The 17,135-nt window shown below is 40.7% G+C and overlaps 1 protein-coding gene across 1 annotated transcript in view; it reads right to left on the reverse strand.

The window, feature by feature from the left end:
• kcnt1b (potassium sodium-activated channel subfamily T member 1b) overlaps positions 1-17,135 on the reverse strand; it is a 64,688-nt gene that overhangs the window by 17,309 nt on the left and 30,244 nt on the right. The window contains exons 4-15 of the mRNA XM_070833194.1: positions 10,550-10,629; positions 9,113-9,218; positions 8,176-8,224; positions 7,902-7,961; positions 6,316-6,390; positions 6,014-6,097; positions 3,863-3,957; positions 2,825-3,005; positions 2,091-2,255; positions 1,667-1,803; positions 440-503; positions 35-143 (exon numbers count right to left, since the gene is read on the reverse strand). Of these exons, the coding sequence (XP_070689295.1) occupies positions 35-143; positions 440-503; positions 1,667-1,803; positions 2,091-2,255; positions 2,825-3,005; positions 3,863-3,957; positions 6,014-6,097; positions 6,316-6,390; positions 7,902-7,961; positions 8,176-8,224; positions 9,113-9,218; positions 10,550-10,629 (1,205 nt within the window). The remainder of the gene's footprint in view (positions 1-34; positions 144-439; positions 504-1,666; positions 1,804-2,090; positions 2,256-2,824; positions 3,006-3,862; positions 3,958-6,013; positions 6,098-6,315; positions 6,391-7,901; positions 7,962-8,175; positions 8,225-9,112; positions 9,219-10,549; positions 10,630-17,135) is intronic.

Raw genomic sequence — 17,135 nt, forward strand, 5'->3', positions numbered from 1 at the left:
TGTGTCTGTAGGAAGGGAGTCTACCCGTGCTTACCTGCAAACTTAACATGGAATTTGTTTTCTGGTTTGAGAATTTGGACGTAAAGAGGACAGTTTGGAGCAAAGTCTTTCGCAGCCCAAGCCCTCAAAATAGTCTGGTGATCCTGTGGGAGAGTAAATGGTTCCATTTCACTCAAGCAGTGACTCATTTGTAAATGCAATCTGAATTTTATGGACCATAAAGTTTGCCTTGGCAACTCAATGTGCTCTCAATACTCGATGGCAGCTACAGAATCACGACATCTAAATATCTCCAACTCCCTTGGCTAATGTATGAAAAGGAAGTGGGGTGTGAAGGGATATTGCTCCTGTGAAACTATTCTTATAGTGAGAAGTGTTTCTACTGGAAAGGAAACAGAATTTACGACTGCTTCCACAGATTCCTGTTGATGTGACTCACAGCAGCAGTGCGGTCGACCTCGTTCCTGCTGCTGAGGATGAAGCAGGCCTCGGCATCGTCCATCCTGAGGGCCGACGGAGATACAAACATAAAAACAAACGCAGACAGGCGAAGGAGAAGACATTCCATCAAATGTAGAACTAATTATCTAAGGAGATCAGTGCTGTAAAGAAAAACTAGGCAGGGATGATTTCTAATGTCCCATGACAATGGCTGAAAATGTCAAAAGCTGCATTCTACTGCAGCATGAAGACAATCTGCTGTTGTTTGACATTAAAGCTCAGTGCGATCGACACATGAGGGGCAGGGATCATTCGTGTGTGACAGGAAATGTTCCGTGAACTACAATGTGATATGATCACAAGAAAATCTTTCAGCATAAGAAGGCTGATGCGTCTAAAAGCCTTGACCTGGTTGGGTGATTTTTATCTATTGCATATTGGTGCGTGAAATTGCCATAGCATCTAATCACGACTTTGCACGTTGAAGAGAAGAAAGGGCTCCTGAACAAGTTTATGATCATCACGTGCTGGTGAGAAGTATCATACCACTGATCAGAACACGACAAGCGATAAACAGAAGCAAGATCCCTTAAAGCAACAGTAAAAACAAGAGTGGTACAATGGTGCTGCAAATTATAGCAGGGACAGAGACAGAATTAACAGGTCAAACACAATCTAGTGAGATCTACAGTATCACAGTTTCTATTGCTGCCTATGTATGTGGCCTTTGATGTGAGCAGATGATCAACGTACTGTAGAATGATATCCTATTACACCGATGTGCAAGCAGAGGGCAGCCAAGTGGACTTGTAAGTACCTCATCCCCTAACAGCACTTCAAGGACTCTGATTTGACAGCGGAGGACTTAAACCTTACATTTACATTTAAGTAATTTAGAGATTCTTATCAGGAATCTAAAGTGAATAAAATATGGATTATGTGGAAGACTGAATCTCAAACCTTTTTCCGAACATGAGGATCAAATGTCTTAAGAACTAGACATTACACAGGGCTTGGTTTCATGTAGCCCGATAATCAGATTGAATTGCCAGAACCAAGTTACATCACCCAGAGCAGGAGGCAGCCTGTGCACTTTTACAAAGAAAGCTGGAATCAGACCTGACACTTGCGTCTGCTTAAATGCGACGTGGAAGCGAAAACATGATTATATTTTTGTTTGTCTGTACATGTTCGTGTTTAAGCATGCGTGCATTTCTTCACTCACTTGGCTCTCATCAGGTCCTGGTCTTTGAGAGCAGATCCTTGAAGGTAGATGACCCTCTGGGACCACAGAGGGATTTGGAGGATACGGCGAACCTGAATGTCTATCTCAGTTGGACACAGGATCACCACATAGTAGTCCTGAAAAACAAGGGATATGAACAAGCTCAGCAAAAAAAAGCCCAGGCTCAGCACACCACAAATGCACCCGAAAAGGTCTGCCACAGAAACAAACAGCCGGGGCAAAATGCCTGTATAAATCTATTTTATCACATATCCATTTCTATGCTCAAGCCAAAAAGCAGCAAACCTTGATTTTTCTGGAAAAAAAGCAGAAATTTAAAGCATGGACTAAACAATGTCACCTTTATACTGACTACATACTTGACTCTCTAATAATCCAAAATAAAAAACCCACTGTTTGGTACCTGTAGCCTGGGATGAGCGTAGAACTCGTTGAGGAAATCCATCAACAGGTCAATCTTCAGCGAGCTGACACACAACACCACATGTTTCTCTGTCTGCGCCCGGTGACGGCTGTAGTTCCCTCCTAACTTCTGGCTCTCCATCCACAGGTATGCTAGTTCTTCAAACTGTTACAATCATCACAACGGCGTGATGTCAGATGCAACAAGAATGAAATAAACGAAAGAGATGGATTTGCTGTCTGGACACAGATGGTGAAAGCAGTGGAGTGAAAAGTGCTGATGCAGCAGTCTGCAAACAGCAGAAGTTCATTCCTATTTCTCACCTAATTTGCTCTGCAGGCACAGTAAATACATCAGAGCATTTGATGTGATTAATGTGTTTAAATGTTTACTAATAACAAACACAGTGAATAGGTGGACTTGCACCAAGTGTGAGTCAGCATGACTTTGACTGAATTTTGAGAGAGATTTGCAGACTTGTTCTGCAGCCACAAATGTCAAAGTAAGCACCTTTTTTTTAGCCTGTGACAGGTGCAAGAAAATGTCATTTAATATTTGATGATAACCCCCGAAGCACTAGATGCAGAATATCAAAAGCATTCCTGACAGGACAGGACCTAGTACAAGGTTTACTGAAGTATGGAAAACCTTCAATTCTAACCACGTAAAGCACTTTGTAACTGTAACGTTTTTTATTACATTACTCCTAGGTTAGCTTATCCTATAGTAATTACCTGCAGTGGGAGCACCACCAGGGCAACACAGATGAGAATGACCACCAGCAGCTGAGAGGGCCATATTTGTGGTGTGACATCCCCGTAGCCCACAGTGGAGAAGGTAACAATGCAGAAATAGAAGGAGTCAAACAGGGTCAGGTGCTTCCCGGCTCGCTCTAGGTGCTGGATCCCACAAGCTCTGCAGAAAAATGAGGAATTATACAATTACTTGATAGCGTTACAGGCATGTCTCCTGTGGGTGAAGATAATTAAAATAAAACATCTGAAAAGATACTTTGCTGGATACAAATACAATTTGCTCAAGATCAAAGGGCACTTGAGTCAATACACCTTAGGCTCCTACTCAGTATGTCGTTTAAAGTGACACTATTGACTGCTTTGTCAGTTCCAACTCACTGCTTGTGCTAAATCATTTGAGTTTTTTCATTGGAGATTTTAATGAAACCCTGAGGCAGAGGGGAATGAGGATGTCGGACTGGACAGAAGGCTGCCAAAGAGCTAAGAGGTCTAAGAAGTGACAGCCTTGATTAAAATAGGTTGATGTGATGAAAGAGGAAATAAATGAGAATGACTGTGTGCATATAAAACATCTGAAAGATTTTCCCTTCAATTGAAAATTTTCTCCTGCTGCGCTCTCTTATTATCACTCTCTCACTTATTTCCTGCATTTTAGCGCATATGCCCTGATATCCGCTGTATGTTTTGGCACGCACTTTGCTGCTGCTCATCACTAGTTTTGGGCACAAAATTGTTCAGACTTTGAGACAACGAATGCCACAGTCTTTGAAGGATACCGTGAAAAGTACTTTTTAGTCAAATTTTATCATGCCCAACCTCTGTGCCGATAACAGCTAAACACGTCTGTTTACAAGAGCTTTTGAATAAGTTTATTGAAATAATCTGCCTTGTCCAGGACGTACACACTGCCAACTGTGATAATGTCTTCTGGGTCATGTGGTACCAAAGATCAGGAAACAGCAAAACGTGCCCCCACAGATGCATTTGGGTGAATAGTGAGAACAGATGTGCACTCACCCAGTGAAAACCAGACACAGTAAGGTACAGATGAGGATGAACACCTGGTTGAACATGGCAGAGTGGGTCCTCTGGATGGCACGGTGGAAGTCATTCTGGACACAAGAAAAGAGATAATTAGACAGGCAGGTGACGGATCTGTTGGCCAATTGCGCATTAATAATTTTCATTCCCATTCTGTCTATAGCGATTATTACGAATCAACATAAATGTTCCATTCTGGAATGCTAATTAATTACCAACATTTTAAATCCTCAATGAAAACTGCATCAAAAATAATGTCTTTACTTCTATTAACTTTGCTTTGACTTGCATAGACTGTCCTCTTTAGTACTATATTGTTTCTTCCCCTACATTAGTAATCTAATCCGTCTTGAAATGTAGGAGCTCACGACTCATTTTCAGTTGCACCTCATTAGCATGTTCTGCCTGACACCGCCTCCCTTCGCCGCCTCTCCAAATTGTCACGGTCACTGCTTTCTCTCCATGTGCTGGTCAGCCTGGTATCAGATTCTACCATCTGCCCAACTACCGCCTTGGCATGAGGCTCTTACGCTGTCATGGTCTCATCTGAATCACAGTGAGAGCGCACACACTGCACCAGCTGGATGTCGTCTAATTGCCTTCAATTCAATGTACCAGTCTCTTTGCACCTTTGGTAAATTCCGGACAATATTGATACTACAACACCAGAATTCTGTGCTGTGCATACTTTTTTTTATTCTTTTACATGTTTCATTGCAGCATTTTGCTTTGTTTTGTTTTTGCCCCTTTTTTGTTTTAGCTTGTCTTGCTGTTGGTTCTGCTTTTTTGATTAAAATGGTCCCAAAACATGCATATTTATCACATCTCATTTACAGGATAGAAACATTGCATCACTAACCCCCAACAACTGCAGCTACTGAGGATAATGAATGAGTGCAAGTAACAGCTCTCTATTTAACCATCCATATGAGATACACACCTGAAAATAAAATGCTGCAGGGTGGACGGGAATCTGTTTAGTCTTAAACTAAAAGTAAACAGCCTGAGTTGGATTTATTTCATTGTGAAAAAAAAAAAAAAAAAAAATCACCTATCTCATGCCCCTCGTATCTTGTCTCCAAACAAGAGCCAGCTCAGCTGACCTGAGCAAATGGTTGCTGCTTTAATAGCCAACTAATTAGCTACCAGGCTGATTTATCAAAGTAATGGGCATTAATGCCAACAATGTTACCCAAACTAATGTAGCTAATAACACAAGCATCAAAAAGATACATTGGCTGGTGCACAAATCAGATGAGCAAACCAGACAGAAAGAAATTAGCCTGCTCAATTGAATTCTGTTTAGACAGCTAAATTGTATAAACCCACTCAGCTCTCATAGCCACGTTACTCATGGAGGACTTCCAGGAGGACTTCCAATATGGCTGCCACAGGATGGATAATGCACCTTCAAAGGCCTCAGGAGTAAAAAAGAAAGCGTGTTCTTTTATGCTGGGGTCATGTTATGGTGAGGTCTGAGAGGTTAGAAATGGGGAGGTTGGTAATTTGGGAGGCATTGTGTGTTTATTCCTGTTGGAGGTAGCAACTATGGTGAAGAAACGGTGGGAACAGTAGAGGTGAATGGTTTGAATTATAATTTGGGGGCCAACAGTGCTTGAGTTTACAAATGGAAGAATTTGTGGATAATCAGATTCAGACAACTTTATTTATCCCCAAGGGACAATTCATTTGTCGCTCTCCTAGTACATCGGTACATACAACAGACAGCTGTTAATTAATGATGAAGTCAAAGAAAGCATATTAAAGAGAAGTCACAATAAGAACCCTAAAAATACCAGATATCAGTGGTGCATCGTTAAAAGATTTTATTGTCGAGGGCGAGTCTCAACAGTTTCGTGCTGTGCTGGAAGTGTTAATAAGCAGTAACTGTCCATGCACCACTGTGTATACTGGGAGAGGGAGTCTCGACAGCCTAAAACATTGTCTATCTATCTGGGGCTGATACATTACTGTAGAGGGTGTACAGACCTTGCGGGGAACTGGCCTTGGTAATGGTGGCAGAAGATGTCATAGCACCCTCTCTGACTGTGCTCTGTTGCTGAGAGAGCTGTGTACCCAGTGGGTGAGAAGTGCAGGGAATATTCGTATTGTACAACAAATACTTACGATCATGTTCTCCAGGGCACCCTTGGCTAGCCAGCAGTTAAGAAATACGGGGACAAATATGTTTCTCAATGGAGGCCAGAAGATCTTAAAGCAAAATGGAAAGAAAAAGTCACACCTAGCAGTAAAATACTAAGCAGTTCACATACCTGAGACCTCTTCTCAATACAGAGAGAAGAAAGAAAATAATTATGCCCTTGGCCAAATTAATCCAATACCAAAATGATCTTGAGCCTAAATGAGGGTGTATTTGCAAATTTTTTGTGGAACAGATTAACCGATCAATTGATTGGTTCATTACTCACCGTGATTATAAATGGCACTGTATTGATCATCTCCAATATGAAGGATATCTGGAACATCTGCTCCCAAATGTTCCCCTAGAAAGAAAATTGATGGGGAATAATTCAGTGAACCAGCGAGGACGCACATTGATTTAGAGAGAGGTGTAATTCCAGTCAGCTGTGACAAGAAAAACAAGACCGTATAAGAGGCAAGAGGATGAAAGTTCTGTGTCGCGAGTTCATGTTAAACTAAATTAAATGTGCTCCTTTCTTTGGTACAAACAATTTCAGTAGTGACTTAGCTTTTAAAAGCTGCTGTGCAGTGATTTAGTGATTAATGTTGGGTCAAGAAACAACACTCCTCACTGACCCATTTTTGTTCTTTAGGCATTCAAAGTATGTGCTTGTTTGTGGAGCATGTTAATGATGCTTAGCTACTGCATAACAGTTTACATAGAAAAACACATTATTACATTATTATTATTATTATTATCATTATTACCCTCAACTTTTGTAATTAAATCTCAATTTCACAGCTACATTCTTTCAGATTTTATAAAGTTTTGAACTTCATAAAACTATTGTATGCTGCATTCTCTGCACTTGCATTTAGACATGTGTTATGTAAATTAAGTTTGTTAGTGTCCTTGAATTTTTACATGCTGAATTATGTATTCAATACAGCTTTGACTGAAGGAAAGATAAGCTATTTCCAAAAGATAGGAGAACAAAAACTGATTTATTTCAAGACACAAAATACTATGTGGACACTGGCAAGACATGGACTTTATCTTCAAAAGGCCAGATGATTCAGTGTATACACACAGTATGTTTGCAGCTAATTATACAACCAGCAAGTGGTACTGAATAATAATCACATATAAGGAGCTGAGCAGAGTCTACAAGGTGCAGTACAGTGGTGGATTCTGTCTATGATGGAGCTATTAAAAAGCTTACTAAAGAAAATATAACTCTGTGACACCAAAGCATTTTACAAGAATACTTTTCATCGTCAACAAAAAAAAAAAAAATACAATTTATCAATTTGTTCCTCATAAAATAAATTAAGCAACCAGCTCTAGACCATATTTCACACTGTATTTCAGTTATTTTGTAAGTTGTTTTTAATTGGCTGGCCACCCTGTTTACACACTGTATACTACTGTTCCTGAAGGGGTGAAAATACCTCTACTTATCCTTTTTGGAGGAATCTCACGCAAAAACTGACCATTTCTATTTGTGGCAACTTGAATTATTTCCATAGCATACATGATGCTGATATCTTCACTCACTACTTGCATAATCCACTCCTTTAAGTGCATTTGAACTGAGGACAAAAGTGCCCCCTTTAGATAACTCACATAAACAGCACTTCCAGCCCTGCAAACCCGTTTATGTAACCTGTTTCTGAGGCAGAGTGTGTGCTGTCTGAGTCTAAAATTAGTGGCAAAAGTATTCTGGCCCAGTGTCTTTGATAGATGCCTTGGCACTGGCATTTGGACTGGACACTACAAGCTGTCGGCCCATGAGGAAGAACAAACTGGCACTGCTGGACATTGATCAGGCAGCTGTAAAACATCACTGGGCACTGTGGGCTGGTTCCTTACCTTGTAGCTGAGATATGTGAGAAGCATGGTCTCCAAGAAACTGATTAAGGCCACTGTCACCTAGAGCAGAGGCAAAAGGGAGATAAATGAGCCCAGCGACTGCAAACTCATCACTTCACGCTGCTCAACCTTCACTGAGGAACTTCTGTGCTCTGCAATGCCATTATCTAATAAATGGCTGCTAGCGTGTTTGGGTTGACGCCTGCATTGAGATTCAGTTCATGCGGTGGCACCTGATTTACGTGCACTTTCATTGGAGTGCTCTTCCTCTCACCTGTATCGCCCACACAGATTTCCGTCTGTCAACCCAGAAAATCAAGTCCCTGTCAAAAACCATAAGAAAGTTCTCCTCACACTTCAGTGCATCTCTATATGATTGCAAATCAGAAAATGAACACACTTCAGTTTACAGTTAAAATGCCGTTTTGACTGAAACATACCAGTTGATGTCTGCCAGCTCTGTTGTATTAGACTGTTGTATTGTACTGTTGTTCCGACACGTTGGACTGTGGAAAAACAAGTAACAAGGGAAACACAAAAAGAGCATGAAGGTGTGTGTGAATGTGTCCGTGTGGGTGGAAACATTTCCATAAGCTGGTATGTTGCCATAAAGAGCGAACCCAATGCGTCTCTAAAAGCCGCTGGCAGTGACTTCGCTCTGCTCTTTTTCATTTTAACACACACACAGATAAAATTAATGATATCATGATATCAAAATCACACAAATGTCATTGACATAAATGTTAGAAAGATTTTAGATTATCAGTAGGAGTAATTCTCCACAATGTTCACGACTCCATAATGTTTTCATATGAATAAATGTTCTCTGCTCTAATGATATCTTTCATACTTGTTGCTCTATGCACGTTGCAAGGGGAAAATATTCCTGTAAAAATCCTCTGGCATGCAGCAGGTCTTCTGGTTGGATGGGAATTAGAGTTGAAGAAGAAAAAGATCTTTGGCACTGATAGTCATAAGAAGATGTAGAAAAGCGCAGCAGTTTGTGGACAGTGACTTCTTGCTTCTTTTTCCGAACCAAAAGCTGACACATTATCTTTACTTGGCATCAAATATGTTGCCAGAGCATAAAACACAACAAAACAGACCACAGAGAATTTCTAAAAATCATAAGAAAGCAACTGTTGAGAAATGTTGGACATATCTGGAATAGAGGATAATTAATGAGTGGGATGACAACTGCTGACTCTCACCATGAGTTGTCCATAAGGTCTTTGGGGTTATCCAGGCTGACTCTCAGTATGTAGAGGGCACAGGTGAGGATCTTCAGGGAGAAGTTAAACAGGCGAATTCTCAGGCCTGTTGATCAACAAAGACACATCATTTTACTTGTTTCAAAAAAACAGTCTGGCTGAACTTAAGAAATGATCACCTGAAAATGAGTTTGTTTCTGCCTCTGGTATTTTGTTCATAGGCTCTGCCATCCACCACTCAAAATTCAGACTGTCCAGTTTTATGACCACCCCAACCCAGTGTGGGTCTGCTGCTGACATCAGATGCAGCCACATCTCTCATCAACAGAGAGATGGAACAGCTTAAGTGCCAGTTGTTTGGGTGCACAAAATGACTTCTGTGTAACGCCTAAAGAGGCTTTATCGGCAGAGCCCTGTCGTCGTGACTGATGCAGTTCCTTGCTGCTCTGGCACCCTGTCACAATGGATTTCCTCCGAGTAACTTTGAAATCCTCCATGAACAGCAGAAAATAACACCAGCACTTTTATGGGCTTGTAATATGATGAAGCACAACACAGCGGGCTAAAAGACTGGTGAGACTGCACAGAAATAGCAGAAATATTTTTTGTGGAATCGCAATTTCCTGTCTGAATAAGTGCAGGCATATGCTGATAAACACACATGACCTGCACCATCAAGAACAGAAACTTAGGCTTGTAGGCACGTTCGCTCACCAGAGGGTGGTGCTAGTGGTGCTACCCATTTCCAATCAGCCTTTGCAGCTGCCTAATCTCTAATGACACGACCTCCTCAAATGAAGACCACGTCAATGTTAAAATGATTTGAAACTTGACAAACAAACAGAGGCAGTGGAATAGAGCATGAGACCCCTGCAGCCAAGTGTGACATTTCCATTAGAATCTGTTGTTTTTTGTCTGACTGCGGTGGCGTAGTGACAATGACAAGTTGGGGGAACGACAGCACAGCCATGTCAGTGCCGAGGATATGTTAAAGACGTGTCCTACAAGGGACACAGAGTTCTCATAGTGTACATTTTCACAACTAGCTGCATGCGAAATGCTTTCAGACACAATGCACCAAACCTCTGAGCTGCACCGATGTCTCTCTCTGAGATGTTGTGGCATTACTAGTCTTATCTCCTATTGAGAAAAACACTGCAGCTATGCCTCATTTCTCAGCAAATGAGCCATACTCCTCTGGCCTTGCTGGGCCACAGTGTGCACACCCAAAAATACAGTGTTTTACAATGAGGCAGCTAATGTAGTAACCCACGCTGAGACAGAAATTGCATGTGCGTCATCATTGACTGCAGTTTCCTAGATTATGCTTTATATGTTCATTTAGGCGTGAGAATATCTCGCTGCAGAAAGCCTGTAACTATTTGCATTATGGGAAGAGAAGAGAATGATGTGACGCTCCCCGTCGGCTGTACTTACTTGACCTTTGGTTTTTGATGAAGAAAAGCTTCAGCCTCTCCTTGAAGGTGTTTTCGTTCACATAGAACTCCACCTGCACCCTGTGGGGAACAGTGAGATGATGTCAGTGTAAATGTAGTATGGTGGGCATGCAACCATTTGAGCAAACAGTGTAAATCTCTTCACAGTGCCATATAATCAGGTGTGAAGCAAAGCTGCCTTCACATTGACTGATTACAGTGAGTGGTTTGTAGGGATCAGCGTCACTATAGATGTAACAACACATAATTGTTGTGATTCAGGGTAATTCATATATTTAATCATGTTTGCATTCAGGCTGGGTCTTATTTGTATGTTTTCCAAAACTGGTGCCTAGCCAATACATGAGTTTAAGTAATGATAAAAAAATAACACATCTTGGTTTTCATCATTTAACAAAATCTGTTAGACCTACTTTACATTAAATATCACAGCCTTGATACATCTGGCATACATCTAGTGATTTTCTATATTTTTTCTAATTGTCAACAAGTCCCATGAAAATACCACATCCCACAAGGAATTGATACTACTGCAAGTATTGTCTGAGAGGCCAAAGCCTGATATAGCTTATTTCTCTCTATAGAACTCCATTGTTATCCAAAAGCTATTAGAAATACACAGATAAGCCTCACTGTTGCAGTTAGGAAAGAACGTGGGCACTGCCATTTATTTAAGACAAGGGAGAGACAGTGGTTTCTGACAGAGATGCACAGCAACAGCAATAATAGCAAAAACAACAATAAGAATAATAATAGGAGTATAATTAATAATTGATGATGACTACTAATTACACTGTTTTACAGTACTTTTAAAGTAGGAACAAACTAGCCTGGGTACAACAGAGGGTCTGGGAAGATGAGACAGTAAAGAGAGACAAACACATTGTTTGATTTTGGTTTTTCTTGAGTTCTCTGACACTAACTAAAACATGTAATATCGTCAGTCTTGTCCTATAAAACAATGAACCTTACAAGAACTTTGGTAAGATGTTAAATAGTCTGTAATTAGCAAAGTTATGATTTGGATCAGAAAATATCACAGTTCAATACTTGATGTGAAGGGTACATTTCAGTCAGTTCACAAAGAGCATAGAGGTTTGATAGTTTGCATCCTGTTGTTGTACAGTCCTTCCTTGCAACGGCACATCCTGGCAATTTCAAGAGATTGTTGGTAATGTTAAATGTGCCATTGCCATAATTGTGTTTGGCAAAGGAAGATTCCAGTAAAAAGTGCCTGCAATGTGCTTTGTGCAGATCTAGTGCAGGAAAAAGTCTCCCTTCTGATTTATTTTGTTACCACCAATTTACAGTCGGCCATTATGTGCTATACAGTCCCCCATCACAGTGCAACAAAACCAGCCACAAATGCCACTGAGCTTGAATCCTAATATGTAGCACTGGTACTCAATAATGCAAATTTGTAAATAAAGTAAGCCCTATTTTTCATACACTGACATTCTCTTAATGGTGCACTTGCTGTGATGCATATGCATACTGTAGAGACATGATACATAGAATTTAAACTAATGTAAGGGTCTTCGTAATTGCTCTACTGAGACATTCATCCATATTGATCAGTTGGCGTGTGAAACAGGCACCATGGAGGGTTTAATATGTATGCATACACATTTAGGACCATACTACATTATCTGTAATAATGTTGACAGTTTGTATCACTGTGTTATAGACTATTTTCATCACATAAATAAGTGAGAACCTGAACATACAGCTTGGTTTATATTGAGGACGAACACAAAAGCGTCCATTAATAATTCACTGTAGAAAACTATGGTGCTATTTGTAAAGCCATGTTTTCTCACTTATGACGCATTCAATGACAAATCCAAAGCTATTAAAAGGTTTTAGCAGATATAATTGAGTTTAATAGGCTTTTGGGAGGGGGGGGGTGCTTGACCAAATGATAGCTTCAGCATGAATGATGTAGCTTCTGTAGCTAGCTAAGATGAATGGAAGCAGTGAGACAGACCTATTAACAGTTTTGCTAATGCAGAGACCTCGTTGTCACTAATGAGCATGGAGGGAAAGTAATAATGGTCTCACGGTTCCAGGAGGGATCCTTAGTGCCTTCTGCCTTTTCTGACAAGATGGGCACAGGGTGCAAAAAGACAAGGGAGGAGAGAGCAGGAGAACAATTACAGCGGTCAAGTCCTAAGGGTGGCATATATGTGTAGAAGAAGAGTGTAGGTGGAAAGCAGAACATGAGATATGCACCATCTTCCAGCTATCCCCTCTTTACCTCTTATGGTTGTATCACCATGGAGACAGCTTCCATGGCAGGAAATGTTCAGTCACGTGTCTGTGTGTTATGTGTTTCCAGCACAATGAATTAGCGGCACGCACAAACAACACATGTTCTTGTCTATCTGCACCATCCACACACTCCCTTCCCCGTGACTCCACCCTAACTAAACACATATGTAAATCCACAAAAAACAAGCATATTGGCTGCTCCATCACCTGAGAAGCAGTAAAAGACTACAAGAAACCAATAATGCGCGTTGTTATAACTGTCTCCATTGACACAGCTGTCAGAAAACAAATGGACAGAAGCTACACGGGCTTCATGTTTACACAAGTTGCATACAGGTACCTGAAATTATTACTTCATATAGGAAACATGAGCTTTGCAAGACCTGAAATGTGACTCAAAAAAAATTTGTGATACAATATTGTGTTCTTTTATATGAGACAATTGGCTTGACAATTGACGTGGATAGGGGTGGATAGGGGATATATTATATAAACCCAAAAAAAGAAAATGCATCCGTTTCAAACACTTATGCACCAGTCCTTACTGCACTGTCATTACTTTTATTCATGTTCACAAAATAGTATACAAAAGTATGAGAACATAAGCAGTGATAAAAATCTCAGGCAGCCACTGCAGCTTTTATCATGTTTCTAAGTAGGACCAGCTGAGGCTTCAAACAGCACCTCTTCCACACTTGACGACTGTGAGTAACTGCAGATGCACAACAATACCTTTTAAGTACTTACACTCTTTTCTTTGGCATCCACCACTTTTGGCACCACCACCACTGCCAATCTATTGACATTAGCCAGACAGTCAAATGTAAACAGGAGCAGTGTGAATATCCAAGAAGCCAGACAGCATCTACAACAAGGTGGTACTTCCAACGCTTGGAAGAGGCCCTGAAGTTAGGTAGCCAAGGCATAAGCCAGGAATGTTTGCACACAGTCACAATAGATGGAGCATGACCTTATGTCCCAAACTAACAAGTCTACATGGTATGTAGAGCCTGTCATATATACAGCAGCCATCCAGAATATGAGACAGAGTCAGTAACAGCATCATGATCATAATTAAAGCGATGCGGAACAAACAGGTAACCTGAGAGAGGGATTGAGTCTGATGGGAATGACCAGTGATCAAGCTTTCAATGTTAAAGCGGCATAAACAAACACACACACAAACAGCAGCGTAAAACATGACCATTGTCAGTGATAGGATTACAATTTTATGCACCCTTGCCTGTAACACAGAGAGAGTACAACTGCTTTGATGTTTATTTACTGAGTCAACAAACAGCTTGTTGACCTCGGGATAATCTGGCTGACAGAAGAAAGCTGTTCAAATGTCTGCGTAAATTCTATGGATGGCAAACAAAATATTGTCACTCAGACACCAGATGCTCTGTGCCATATGGAATATTTGTCTGTGTGTTACAGGGGCAGGCACACATGAACAGCAGTATCACTTAGCTTAGTGCAACATCACGTAAAAAGATCATAAGAACAAGTTACAACAGGTCAGTCCCAAGGTGGTGCACTGATGCTTGTGCATGCTCTGCTACTGCAGTCTCTAATGAAAGCAGCAGTTACCTCCTGTAGCATCCACTGCTGTAGAAGGCATTATATAATGTACATTTAGCAGCAACAAAAGCAAGATAAAGCGCCAATTCCCTAACAACTAAAAAAGGGTTGGCATGGCAGAAAACGTGACAATTATCAGCTCAGCTATCTCTGACCAATCAGGTTGTTTGCGCTACAGTTCATGCTGCATCGTGGTTTTACGATAAGATCCAGGCTTTGGGGAACAGAGATACTCTACAGACCAATAATAATGCATCTTGTCTTGTAAACATTATGACAGTCTTCCCCATCTCAGCCTGAAAAGATGTTTTTTTTTCCTGTCTCCCCTCTGACAAAGCAAACCGTTGAAAATAGAAAAATTCCCATGCACCCTCACCGCCCCTGAAATGTGCCCGACATAAAAGCTGCAGGGATTCTAAAAATATTTCCCATGGATATGAATATTCAGAAGCTGTGGTGTCTTTGTTATTCTCTGCCTCTATTCCACCCTGCTGCATCTAAAACTTCCCATACTGAGGGGACTTGTCTGTTAGCCTCAGTGCTGTGCAAAAATAGTTGGATGGGCTTCACGCCAGACATGAGCTAAGGCAACCGTAAAAGTACTTTGTCAAATGGGCACTCACAAGGGAAATCTAACAGTTTCTGTTCTAATCAGCAGGGGGTGGGTAATCACCTTAATGGAGATGGGTCACCTGTGGATTGACAAGATGTACATCAAAGAGCAGCTGCAGGTCATTTTTGGTCCTCTGAAGCATCCACACACTCTGCTGTATGTGTGTGGGAGTAGTGGATAGGGTCTTAGCTTCTCTGTATGTGTATATGATGTGTTCGAGGACCTCAAGCGTTTTGTTCTAAGACACTAGGTGCAAGTGTGCTGCTGCAGAATTTACTATAGTTTAGCCTTGAAACCAGCTGCTGATTCAAAGCAGTCGTCAAGTATTTCAAGGTCTGCCAAGGAGAGGAGTTCTGACATTTGTTGTTGATTACAGGGCTCGTGTAAAAACAAATTAATCTTCCGAGATTTCAAGTGTACTGAAAGTAAATTGCTGAACAGTCCCCGAGAAAGCTAAATTCACATATGATGTGTCCCTCGTTCCTCAAAACACCACAAACTGTTCAACCCAGAACTCTTAAAAACTTGACTGATATGAAAACAAGTAAATCAGGATTGTTGGGCAGTTTTTTAAAATCTTAAAGCCATTTCACATGTACACATCATGTGTAGAGTCCCGTTGAGGTTAAGGCTCAGCACTGTGAAAAGAACTGGACCTTGAACGGGGCCTGAAAGTACAGCACAAGGCTGTCAGAATGGACGATCTTGGAAGAAAAGGCCTCGCAGGGTTTGTAGAAGATCTGCTTGCTTAGCATTAGTCTCCCTCAAAACCTCAGACAGATCCCAACATACTGGGCATCAAACTATAAATAGTAAAGCTCAGACATTTGCTGATAAAATTAAATCTACTCCGCCTGAGAAATGGGACATCGGGCCAGTTAAAAAAAGAAATTATACCTAAGAAAGAAACTTTAGAGAGCCTAACAGGCCATTTATTTGTGTAATAAAATAATAAAGCATGTGGCAGTGTCAAATGGAAGATACAACGGCCTGATATAAAACATGAAGTATTTTGCTGAGAAAAAAAGTGCAAGGAAGTCTTTAGGTGCATAAGGAAGCTTTGAGAGAGCTTGATGTAATATCATTGATGTTTAAAGATGCCTTTGAAATTCAGCACCCCCTCGCCTACAGTACCATCTTCTGTTTTCTAGAGTGGATGATGATTGCAGTTAGTCATCATAACCAAATGAAAGAACAGTAAAAGGAAATTCGAAATTCAAAATGTTAATAGTCAAAATATCAATAGTAACCACTGGAACTGGGAAAAAGGCATATAACCAAGCTGTGTTGATCTGTGCTGTGTAGGTTTTAAGAAAATAAATGTACATCTTAGCTGGTTGATTACATTAACAGTTGGAAAAGACAAGAAAGAATAATGCAGATGTTTTGTAATTGTGATGGTTTAGATGAACCTGCTAAAACAACCCTGTAGATAAACAGGACAGACTTGTTAAAGAAAATATGATCTAGTCTGTATCCTTTGTAAGAGAACACACTTATCTGTGCAATGCTCTACAGCTGCTCTATTGACTTAACTCTTCTATGAACTGCCAAGAAAATGACTTCTCTATTCACACAGTAGCACTTTCAGAACAGGAGAAGTGCTCATATGACACGACCACAGCAGGTAGCCAGTATTAGAAAACAGGCTCATGCAGTGTCACAAAGCCTTCAATATTCCTTCACAAATTCAAAAGAAATATCCAATTTTAGATGAATTCACTGCTGTACAATATACAGTATATCACCATTCTGATGTTCACTGCATTTCAGGAATGCCTTTGTTATATAACCTGTGACCTACCTTGGTACGTTGGTATCAGACTCCGTCATATTAAAAAAGAACAGCTCAAGTGGTTCGTGGGTGCCACTAAGAATTAACCTCAAGCACCCTTGACTGTGCCGATGAGCTGAAGGCAAACATTGTGGTTGCCTGTACAAGCAATGACAAGCTTCCTCTTCCTCTGAGATCAAAGTTTGACATTTGTGATATGAGGAGGCAGCACAAGACTGTTTTGATGAAACCAAAGGAAATAGCTCAATGTTATGTTAGGTGTTTACATTTGAGCGTTGTAGTTTTTATGAATATCAAAGAGAA

Source organism: Pempheris klunzingeri, chromosome 7, assembly GCF_042242105.1.
Source record: "Pempheris klunzingeri isolate RE-2024b chromosome 7, fPemKlu1.hap1, whole genome shotgun sequence".
Lineage (NCBI taxonomy): Eukaryota > Metazoa > Chordata > Actinopteri > Acropomatiformes > Pempheridae > Pempheris > Pempheris klunzingeri.